At 41.6% G+C, this 12,222-nt stretch overlaps 1 protein-coding gene across 5 annotated transcripts in view; it reads left to right on the forward strand.

The window, feature by feature from the left end:
- The window catches only part of Vti1a (vesicle transport through interaction with t-SNAREs 1A), a 304,407-nt gene that overhangs the window by 174,388 nt on the left and 117,797 nt on the right, over nucleotides 1-12,222 (forward strand). For 3 of the 5 annotated variants that reach the window (XM_055591700.1, XM_055591699.1, XM_055591701.1), the window contains 2 exons: nucleotides 7,089-7,159; nucleotides 7,800-7,861. In XM_055591700.1, coding sequence (XP_055447675.1) covers nucleotides 7,089-7,159; nucleotides 7,800-7,861 — 133 coding nt within the window. Of the gene's footprint in view, nucleotides 1-7,088; nucleotides 7,160-7,799; nucleotides 7,873-12,222 lie in introns of all 5 variants that reach the window. The other 2 variants (XM_055591702.1, XM_055591703.1) reach the window with 1 other exon arrangement.

Genomic DNA, 12,222 nt, shown 5'->3' on the forward strand with positions numbered 1-12,222 from the left:
AGCACAGCAGTCACATTGCACCTGGAGACTTTGAGTATGTGAAACATGGCTAATGCCTGTGAAGAACTGAACTTTTTATTTAATTTAACCAATTTATATCATCCCATTTGCCTGTCCAGTTCTGCCTTAGACTAAGAAGCATAAGGATCACCATTTCCATCCCTAAATTAGAATTAATACAAAACTAAGGAGTTAGTGTACAGTCCAGCCGTGCCTTTGTTTTCTGGGATCCGTTCTTCCCAGGACCTCACAGGCACCTGGTCTGTGGGATGCTCATGTGGGCTGGAGGATGTGGAGCAGTGCTCAAATAGGACCTGTGCACACCCTCCCCATTTTGCATCTGTGTTGCTGGTAGCCCTTGGTACAGCACGGATGCTGTGTGGGTGGTTGTCATCCTATATCATTTAGGGGATGAGGTTAGAAAGGGGCAGGACAGATGAAAGATCTGTGCTTTTGATCTGCAGGTTTAGGACCTGAGTACTTCTCATTGCCTCTCTGTCTTGTGCTTGGCCTTTGTCTGTATTACTTCTGCATAGCCTTTTATGCTGTCATTTTTATTTTCAACAGTTCATTGTTTTTGAAGAATATAACGAGAAAAATATTTTATGTTTATACATGGATTTGCCATTTCTGGTGCTCATCATTCTTTTCTGCACATCCTAGTTTCCATCTGGTATCACTTTTGTTTAGCCTAAAGAACTTTCTCTAACAATTTCTATAACTTACTTCTGGGAGATAATTTTCTTACTTTTTCAGTTGTCAGAAAATCGGTTTATTTGAGAAGGCAGAAGTAGGCAAATCTCTGTAAACTCAAGGCCACACTGGTCTACAGAATGAGCTCCAGGCCAGCCAGAGCTACACAGTGAGACCCTGTCTCCAAAAAAGAAAGAGAGATGGGATGGAAAGGAAGGAGGGGAGAAAAGCTCTGTTTGGGAGGTAGGGAGATGTCTGAGCCAGTGAAAGGCGCACTGTAGAAGCACAAGGAGCTGAGGTCAGCCCCAGCACCCACATCGAATGGGCACTGTGCAGGCTCCGGAGGCAGGAGGATCCAGGGACTTGGTGGCCAGCCAGTCAGTGTAGCCAATGTGTAAGCCTGCAGGGTTAGTGAGAGATCCCGTGCCAAGCAGAACAACTGAGAACAAGTGAGGAAAACATGGAGGTTAACCTTTTGCCACACCTTTGCAAACACACACACACACATACACACATACACACACAAATACCTCATTTTGCTAGATGAAGACCACTAGGGTGATTTTTTCCCCTTTTCAGCACTTTGACATGTTGTTCTACTGTCTTCATTTTCTTATGACAAAAATTTAACCTTTATTCTTGTGGGTTGCCTCCAGGGTGTGTGTGTGTGTGTGTGTGTGTGTGTGTTCCCTCTAACTATCTTTAGTTCCCTTTAGTGATCAGAAACTTGACTACAACTAGTTATGGGTTTTATAAAATTTACCTTCCTCTAATTACTTTAGCTTCTGTGATCTTTAGTTGACTTTTAAAATCCACGTTGGGAAGTTTGGGCTGTTCTTTAAGTATTTCTTATTCCTTTCATTTTCTCTAACGTCCTTTTTGGAAGAGACCTGTAATGACATGCACAGAGGCCTCTTTAGCAGTCTAGCAGTATTGATGCTGTGCTATGTGCCCTTGTTAACTTCTCTCACCAGTTCAGATCATTTCTGCTAGCCTATCCTCAAGATTCTTTCTTCCTCCTCAAGCACTTTCTGTTTGTTCCATACTAGATTAAGCTCAGTATAAAAGGAACTTTTATTTGCCTAGCTCAGTTGCTGTCTTGGAAGATTACTGCCTCTGTCTGCTAGCCTAGGCCTAAGCCTGGAAGCTTCTTTATACAATCTAATTGTGGTCTAGAATGTTTTCAGCCTCTGAGACTTACTGCTGAGTAAGCTCACCCTTTCTTGTTCTTACTGAGCTCTGGGCTGGCTGGTTCAACTCAGCTGTTCTGGCTCAAACTCCTCTCCCAGCTGATTCAATCTGCTCTAATCTCCTGGCTCCTTCTCTGTCTCATTCAGTCTTCACCTGAATTCTCTCTCTGCAACCTGTCTCTCTATTACTGTCCTGGTAAAACTGTCCCTCTCTCTCTCTCTCTCTCTCTCTCTCTCTGAATTGCCCATTAAGTAGCTTCCCTTTCCTCCCTATTCTTGTGAGAGCTGAGCATATCCTATTCTGTCAAATTTTCTCCAATTTGTCACTTTTCTGCCACTTTCAAACGTGGGTGCTTCTTTCTACAAACTAACTTTACATTTTTTGTTTGGGATTAAAAGTGTGTACCACCACACCTAGACCTAAGCTTTTCTTTACCTGAAACTTGCCCTATACCAGGCTGGCCTTGAACTCAGATCTGCTTGCCTCTGTCTCCTAGACTAAAGGCGTGTTTGAAGTCTATCCAGATCACATAGACATAGAAGGCCTTTGAATGTGGTCTTTTGCCAGAACAGCCATGTTCTGAATTAAAATTCCTCTACATCTCAGAAGCTGCCTCTTTGCCAGTGAATTTCATTTCACTGCTTGGAGTTTCCTGTTATCTTCACCCACTACCTCCAAAACTGCCTGATAACCCTATCAACTAAAGTCTGTTGCTATGTTTGTATCCATGATGCTTTCTCTTAACTATTTTCTCTTTTCTTCTTTTGCATGTCTTGTACATGAAGCAGTGTAGGTCTTGAGCTATGTTTGCCTCTGACAGCACTGTGTTTTCGTATGCTTGGACCATGATGCAGTCAGAGTCTTCCAGAAGACAAGCTGAGGTGCTGCTATGCTGAATCTCTTCAGACTGGCTTGCTCTGTGGTCACTGAGTTCCCAGTCTGTGCTGATGTGACATTAGAGAAAAGTCTCCCCAGGCATGTGAGTGCACCCCTGTGATCACAGCCCTCAGGGGCTGAGATAGGATAGACACCACAACTCTGCCTCAAAATTAAAATAATTACTAGAAAAACAAGCAAAAAAAAAAAAAAAAGTAGTCTTTTACTTGAGCAGAAGTCAATCTGTTGTTTCAGATGTGTTGTGGCCACGTTGAGGAGTCAGCGTTGCCTCCACCAGTGTGTTGAATATAAGCAATATAAGGAGGTGTGGGAGGTGTGGGAGGCTGTGGGGTTCTCTTTAGTCAGGCCCTTGGTCCATATAATACCACGGGAAAATTTTCAGATGGAGCCGCTTGGTCTGAAGTGTAGTGCTCAGCTAGACTGCACTGTGCACTGTAAGTCTGCATGGTCATGTAATCCTCCTGCTTTTCCTCCTGGGTAGAGCAGGCAGTCCTTGGACTCAATACTCACTATGTAGGAGACTTACTCACACTGCCTTCTGTGCAAAGTGCTTGGATCACTACAGTTTATCAGAGCTTCTTTGCGTCTCGGATACTTGTCCTCCCCACAGAAATTCAGCAATTATTTTATCTGGGTTTTCCTCATTTCCACAGAAATGGTCCCTTGTACACTTCCTCCATTGTAGTAGAAGCAGAAGGCCCTCACAGCTCTTAAGTTTCAGGTGAAGAGAGAGAGTTTAAAAAAAAAAAAGAAAGAAAGAAAAAGGAGAAAAGAAGAGACTCTCTTTGTCTTAGTGGTACGCCTCCATCCGTGTGTCAAGAACTCCAAGGATTCTTCAGTACTGAGTGCAGCCCTTCAGTCTTGGGAGCATAACAGACCGTCTGTCCAAATGACAGAGACAGATCTGGGAAGGCTGTGTCCAAAGCAGCATGTCTTCTCCCCTGCGTTAGACTCAGTGGCCACGAGTTCCCCCATCGCCATGTCCAAAATTCAGATTGTTGTAATATGTGTTCATCATCTGTCTAGTTGCTGCTCTACAATCCATGAGGCACGTGTTTCAGGAATAGCTCTTGGATAGCTCTGCTGTGCATTTCTGTGCTTCATACATGCCCCCAGATATAGGTAACAGCTGGGTCACTGTGGATGCCTTTCACCTGCCTCTGGGTTGCTAATGGGGTTTTCAAGTGTCAGGAAATAGCTCTGTCTCCTCTTAGCAATTTAAAGAAGACTCAACTGGCTTCCTTCACTTTTAAAAATAATTTTCTGGAAACCACATCCTTAACAAAGGTTGTAAAAAGAAAGTTAAGTACAGTTGTGCTGGGGAATAATCAGTACCTTCTGGAGAGTGTACTGCTCAGAACATAATGGCTAAAATTTAAAAATATATATTTTGAATTTATCAAATGGAACATTTTGTGCTGAATTAGATTTGAAACTCCATTTTCTTCAGCTATATTTGTAACATGATGGAAGCTTCAGTCGCATCTAACTTTTCATAGGGAATATGTTAATCCATTTCTATCCTACCAATCTATTTTCTTTTAAAGGCTTCCTTGTATTTGCCTTGTGATGAACGCACACAGCTTGTCAAGTGTTATAATTATTTGGTGAATGAAGGGACATGAGCTCTCTGAGATATGCACTCCTCAGCCTAGATCGTATCTACATTGGTAATGCCAGGCTGGTCCTGCAGGAAGTGTCTTGATAGATTTGTGGTTACCTGTTTCCTTCTTAGTTCCATTCAGAGACAGGAAAGCATTGAATGTCTATTGTTTACTCTATGCAAAAGGGTAAAGAGGCGACGCAAAGACCCTTTGCGAGTGTGTGCCCCTATAAATAAAGGGGCTGTGGACAGAGTCCATGATTGAGTGTGTGTAATTGTAAAAACAGTTTGTTCTGTGTGTTTGAGTGCTGTATCCCCAGGATGATTCCCAGGACTGCTGCGGAGAGGATGGAAAGACAGGAAGGAAGTCTTCCTTCCAGGAATTCATTCATCATGTCACACTGATGTGGAGAGCTACAACGGTTAACAATCAGTTTCACTCTTTGCTTCCCATTGTTTCCTAACCTCAAGAAGATGCTTAATGGTCAGAAAGATGCTATTTATAAAATGTGCATCTCTCAAACTGTATCCTGAAAAAGACCACAAGAAAATTTAAGGAACTGTAAAATGTAGACATGGCATGTCGCAGTTGCCATTGTTTCAGGTCTGTGAGCTTGGATTCTTTCTTTTAAACACTATTTATTATCTTTATTTTATGAATGTGAGTGTTTTCTCTGTATGTGTGTCTGTACACCCATGCATGCCTGGTGCCTTCCAATCCCTGGGACTGGGCTAAAGATAGACAGTTGTAAGCTGCCATGCGGGTGCTGGGAATTGATCATTTTGGAGAGCAGGCAGTACCATAACCACTGAGCCAACGCTCTAGCCTTCTTGAATGCTTTACTGATGTTTTTTGGTGAGTGCTTTTATCTTAAATTATTCATGAAAAGTCAAACTAACCATCTTATAAGTTTTTAAATTAAATAATCTCTAAACAATACTGACAAAGTCTATCTGTATGAAAAGCAATCTCCTCTGATTTGCTTTGTTTGGTATATAAGTTTTACTCCCTTTGTATATTTTTTCATCCATAATACTGATCATTTCTAATATATCTGCCTAGGATCTTCTTTATTAACAAATTAAAATATACAATAGAAGCTAAGAAATTAAGGATTTTGTTCCCAACAGAAATGACTAAAGCCACATTAAGCTCACCTTTCTTGCCAGATGGGGTTAATCTTCTGCTGCTAAGTCACATCCCACCCAGGAAGCAAGGAGTTTGTGGATGTGGCTTATGACTCCAGGATCAGTCCAACTCTTGACCTCTTACTCCATTGATTCCTTGAGTAGAGAACTATAGATCAGGTTAGAGTGGAGTTTTCCCCTGGTGAACCTGATAGACTTGAAGCTCTCACATCCACTTCCCAGCACTTCATTCTGGAGGGCTTGAAAACAGGAGCCTTAAACCTTGCTAAGACTTCATTTGTTTCTGTCTTATTCTTTCATTCCTTTTTTTTTTTTTTTTTTTTTTTTTTTTTTTTCCCATAATGGGCTCTGTTTCAATAGCAAGTTCTAGTGCTTTCTTGAACTAATGACTGTGTGGTACTCATACATATTATAGATTGTTCTAAATTAATTATGATTGCTATATTTTAATGATTAAAGGAATCCAAAGTAATAGAAACAATATGAGAAAGGTGAGTATTTCTAGTAGTTTCAATGCAAAACCCAGATGAAAGAGGTCCAACTTTGGTTGCGTCCTTCGCCATCTATACTTTCGTGATGTGTCTGCTAGGAACCATGTATGCTATATACTTGTACTTTAAGGATAAACTGCGTGAGGTCAATGATAAAGAGTTGAAATATACCTAAGAAATATTTTATGTGGAAAATCATGAGCTGGAAAGGCATTCTCAGAATCAAGGGTATATGTACAGTAATACATGTGACCATTTTTATGGTGCCCAATCCTAACAAAGGCAGTTCAAGGTTCTTTTGTAGGGTAGGCACCTCCCGGTGATGATCAATGGGACTGGAAAAAAAAATCATTCAAAGCAGCTGTGTATTTGCAGTCTGTAGTCAAAGGACAGGCTGCCAGGTGACAAGCAGATGAGATCATGGTGACAGGGGAAATCCTCATGGCAGTCAGCAGTATGGTTTTAATGACCGCACTAAGTTGCGTGTAGTAGTCTAAGTATTTGGAAGTTGAAGTGCTCCTCACCTGATTTGACTCAACAATCTCCAGCAGCTCATAGAACATGGAAGACCTCTTTCCTCCAGGAGAGTAGAGGCAAGTAAATGCAGTAGGTGACTGAGGATAATGTGCATTAAAATCACAAATTGTTCTAAATGGATATTGACTTACATAGGTAAACAGTGCCACAAGGGAAGAGCAGGACTCCTCCAAATTATTCTTAGTGTGTAAAATCTAAGCTGTACTCCACAGTCATATGGAGTAATTAATCACTACATTTAGGCTCTCCATCTTGCTGGAAATTTACTGGAGTGACCTTGGACAAGTCACATCACCACTAAGTCATTGCTGCCATGTTGGCTGCTTGTTGAATTTTAAATTACATTCATCCTCAGGATAAGTAAATTTATCAAATACTGTTTATATTTTTAAAGTATTTATCTGATATGTAAGTCACACTGCTCTAATCGTGGTTCTATATCCATGATCATTCTGGTACTTCCAGAGGTATGCTGAGTGCTCTGCATGCACCCCAAGTTAACTTACATTTTCTTTTCTTTTCCATAGAGCAAATCGGCCAGGAGATGTTGGAAAACCTTAGTCATGACAGAGAAAAGATACAGCGAGCACGTGAACGAGTGAGTATGAATCATTTCATCATTTACATGTTCATAAATAAGAAGACACAAAATAATGCTTTACATTGTTTTGTGTCCATCATTGGGGTGGACACAAGACAGTAATGCCACAGCTCTAAGTACAAGTGCAGAAGAGTGGTGAGGGTGAGCAAGAGCCAAGAGAAGGAAGAGAAAACAAGGGCGTGAGATGACTGAAAAGTAGATGGCTCTCTCCTCATCTCAGAATTCGCCCAGATAAATAACTCCCTGACTAAGGGAGGAAGGCCAGTAACGAAGATTTGGTGGTGTATCGATCTTTCAGAACAAAGATTATGAAAATACTGACCTTCATCCTTTATCAACTTCAATTTATTTCCATTTACATTTTTAGGACTTTGCATATTAAATATTAATTACCAGAGGAAGGTTAAACCCTGCCTGTCTATGAGGTATTTGCTTTTATATCCAATTCAAGTATCCATTTTAAAGTTCCTGGAATCCCTCATGTCATTCTCCAAACCTAAGAACTGTGAGTCTCTGCTTGTGCTGCTGGGCTGTTTTTAGTAACTGGCCTTCAGTTACTCTTCAGATACTCTAGAGTCATCTGAGTGCCTATGCTCAATTCTGTTTTCTTTTGTTTCCACGTGTTTTTCCCATTTAGCTTCGGGAAACAGATGCAAACTTGGGGAAAAGCTCCAGGATTCTGACAGGGATGTTGCGAAGGTAAGAGCCAGGTAGGGAATGATCTTGTTTCTCTTTAACTGTGGTGTTCCCCTCCTACCCACCCCCACTCCCACCCCAACTCCCCACCTCCATCCCCCCACCCCCGTTGGATTGGGGCATTTCACAGGCTGCTGGATTTGTGCTCTTTCCTCCTAAACTGTGTCAACACCCTTTGAAATAACAGAGCACTGATATTAACCCTTTTTTGTCAGAGACATATAATGGGTAATTCAGATTAGGGACAAGACTTTAGCTAGGGCCTACCTCAACCTATGGAAAAGATTAGGGTTAAATAAGAAGCAGCTTTTATAGCCTGAGGAAGGTCCATGGCAGGAGCACATGGGCTTTCCTCTTCCTTCTCATGGAGGGAACACAGGCCTACCATCTTGCAGAGAACACTGAGTGCTGGCTTTGCTCACTTTTACCTTATTTCATTGCTAAGAAGAAAGCTGCTTGGGAAAACCCTGTGACTTCATGTACATATAAGAATGTCACTATTATCAGAGTAATCTGAGCTCATATGTGCCCACAACAAATGTTTTAAGTACTATGTGACTAAGCTTTGATTGGTAGGAAACATTTGGAAGAACATAAAAAGGTAAATGAATGAAGATGGGTCATATTCTAAGTGTTTTGCAGTTACTTATTTTATACTAATGCTCTAGAAAGTAAAACAGTCATTTACTGTGATATGTGAGCTTGGAGCTGTGCATGGCTAGGTGAATGAGGAGTGCTGATAGTGACCCCAGGAAGAACAAACTCTTCTTTGCAAACTACTGTTCTGAAACAGCTAAAGCCCTCTCCGCTCGTGCATCCCTGTACAGCACGTGCTAAACATTTATTGTGTAAGAGCCAAGGAAATATATAGCTGTTACGTGTTGAGACTGGTGTGATTCTCTGTGACCCCATCTGTGGTGACCCTGTTCCTTCCCTGGAGTCCCCGTCCCAACTCAGAACAAAAACCTGCAGGATCTTTGCTTGAGAGCAGTATATAAACGACCTAAGAAAGAGTCGAAGTCCAAAGAGAGGAGCATTAGCAACTGAAGGAATGCTTCAGTGCCTAAAGACAATGAAAAGAGAGCAGAGCTGCCTCTCCCGCCTCCCTGGGAGGCCCCTGCCATATGAGCTGTAACGAGCATTCTGCATATGTCTCCATTTTGTCAAATCTCATTAAAGAGTCTTCCTGCTTTCTGTCGATTGAGCTGTCCAGAAATCATTCATCATTTTTAGTGTTAAAAAAAAACCTTGTGGTTATTTAAATAATATCATATTAATGTTAAAGTTCAGCTGTCACTTGATAGTATGGCTTAATCAGATGTAGCATTTAGGAAAAACAGTTTATTCCGGCTCTTCGTGGCTTTCAGGTTGGCAGATTCAAATAAGGATTTATGGCTTTCTAAACCCATGTGCTTCTGCCCACATTTCTGCTTGATGTACCTCACCCATAGTGCAGGACACTGCACAGAGTCATCTCGACAGATCGAACACCCTTTCATATTGTGTTTGAATAAATTCCCAAGCCATTTAGAGAAGGTGAAAACACAGCTTGTGCAGCCTGTGGGCTTTCTGGAGGGAACCACACTCCATGGGGGCTCCGCATGCCTGCCGAGGAGAATGACTCAGATGCAGTCTACCCGGGCTCCCTTTGTAGGTGAACTCAGCTCTCTACTGATCCACCTCCTCTGTGGGTGTGTCTAGAGCAGTGGTTCTCAACCTGTGGGTCAAGACCGTTTTGGAGTCACATGTCAGATAAAGTGCATTTCAAATGTTTATACTACACAACAGTAACGTTTGAACATAACAGTAACATAACAGTAATAGTTTGAAGTAGCAACAAAATAATTTTATGGTTGGGGTGGCCAGCATAACATGAGGAACCGCATTAAAGGGTTGTAGCATTAGGAAAGCTGAGAACTGCCGGTGAAAAGGGAAAATCCCCCAATGGACATGCTGTGCCTGAGCCAAGGATGCTCCAGGCTCTCTTGGTGCTCCGTGTAGGACAGTGTGTTTCACTAGACACAGCTGGCATGTGGGTATCTGCCAACACACCAAGAAAAGCACTTTCAGTCAGTGCTGTAACTCAGGCTTTGGGAGCCAGATGCAGAGTGGTGGGTTAGGGTTTTGTTTCTAATTACTATCCCACATGCTGGACAGTTATTTTGCTGCTGGAGAAAATGCAAACATTTTGCCAACCATTTCATTATTTGGGACTCATTTCCAAAAAGTCTCTCAAGACAGAGGACCAGTGCTCATTTGTGTACTGGCTCTGGCTGATGTTTTGTCCTCCTTTCTATCTCCGTGTTCACATGGCATTCACTTCCCAACACGGAGGTGGTGTATTGCAGAAGACACTACCTTGTGACCCCTTGTTCACACTAGTGCTGCACAGTCACATTGGGTGGCAGCAGGGGCTTCTGACTGATGGAAGAGTCTCATAGTGAACCCTGTGCTCACAGATCATCTTCACGGATGTGTGAAAGAGAGAATGTCTCTGAATCGTGCTTTTACGTGATCTTTATATGGTAAATTTTGTGTGGCTGAAAACAAATACATACCAGATAATTCTTATACAGAAAGATTCCTGGTTGTTTTAATTTTTGCTTTTAAATTTGTGCTATGAACAGAAATGGCAGGACATCATCCATGAGCTATCAGGTCACTTAACAGTGTCTAGTCTGTCCTGAAGACAGGGGGCCTATGTTTGTCTGCACCAACGCCTATACCTGTGTCTACTTAGCCATCTAGTAGAATGACCAAATTAAGTAAACAACGAAGTTTACAGTACCCAGAGCTTCTAAACCACCACCACCCATGCCTTTTAATCTTTTATTAGCTTCCTTCCTTCCCTCATGTACCTGTCTTTTCTTTCCTTTATTTCCCCTTCCTTATTCATATCTTCAGTAAATATTTAATATCTGTGTGCACAGCCCAGGGATCCAGAAATACAAACACATCTTTCTTTGCTTGTATGGTTCCTCGGTGTAGAGAGAATGTGTACAAAAAAATTAAATTATAGAAATTACCTAGTTCTCAAGGAAATTGCTGTCATCCTCCAACTCTGGACTCCTCCTTGCATGTCTTTTAGAAGGATCCAGAAACACTAAAAACCAGAAAAAATAAATACATTAGGGAAATGGAATATGGTTTGTTTAATCATAAACTAAAAATGTTTTACCAAAAAAAAGTAAGTTATACAGAAAATATTAACAAGTCTAGGTTAGTGAAATGGCAACTGTTCCAGGCAAGCAGGAATTTTCTTTCATGTAGATATACCATCTTTCCAAAGAAAGAAAACAAGGTTGAAAATTGGTCCATTCAGAATTATAATAGTAAAACATGATATCAGAATGAAGCCGTAGCTGATTCCTGGAAGGTAATTTTTCTTTTCTCTTGACATAGATGGAGAGCTACCTCGGGACAGACTGTTCATTTCCTGGCTCTCTAGACAGACTTTAAATAAAATGGGATTCAGATAATAATGAAAATAGCTACAAAACAAATAGCCATTCATGTGGTAACTAGGACCAAGGAATGGATTTCTCATTGGCTCTCACAAATGTGATTATTGTAATTGGCTGTCCCCAGGTGTGTTGGATATCACTAGGGGCTCAAGTGTCTCTTCCCATGTGTACATAGACATATGTATATGCTGATGTACTCAGTAATGAGCATATGTGTTTCAATGCATCTGACTGGGAATCGGTTATTTTAACTGGGATTCTTGTTGTTGTTGTTGTTGTTTTTCTAGACAGGGCTCTCAGTGCAGCTTTGGCTGTCCTGGAACCCCACTCTGTAGACCAGGCTGGCTTGGAACTCAGAGATCTATCTGCCTCCCAAGTGTTGGGATTAAAGGTGTGAGCTACCACCGCCTGCCTATAACTAGGATTCTTATTATATCAGAGAGTGATGAGAATCAATAATAATAAAATTAGAGATTTTCAAGTCTTTTGTTCAAAAGGAAAGGAATTATGATTCTGTTTCCTACACCTCTGAAGAAGAAAATGATAATTCATAATTTATCATCCCTAAAAATACCTGTGTTCTTGTAGAATGCAAAAAGCTATAGTCTGGGAGCTCCCTTGGCATGAAGTTAGAAGACATATTGCAACCATATGTGCCAAAAGCATCATCTGTGCTGGTGCCCGGGTCGCAGCAGGAAACAGCTTCTGTATGATGAGCTCAGTGTCATACACGTCACAATGGTCGCCATACATGCCATCGGGGTGCTTCCTTCAGCAGTGAGTTCTGTCTCCTTATGGTTTGCAGGCCTCCTCTCACAGGGGTGCTACCAGTGTGTCTTCCGCAGCTGACCCGTGCACTCACGTTACAGTTACTACAGCCTGGGGAACAACAGCACCAGC

Source organism: Psammomys obesus, unplaced genomic scaffold, assembly GCF_907164565.1.
Source record: "Psammomys obesus unplaced genomic scaffold, mPsaObe1.curated_primary_1811, whole genome shotgun sequence".
Lineage (NCBI taxonomy): Eukaryota > Metazoa > Chordata > Mammalia > Rodentia > Muridae > Psammomys > Psammomys obesus.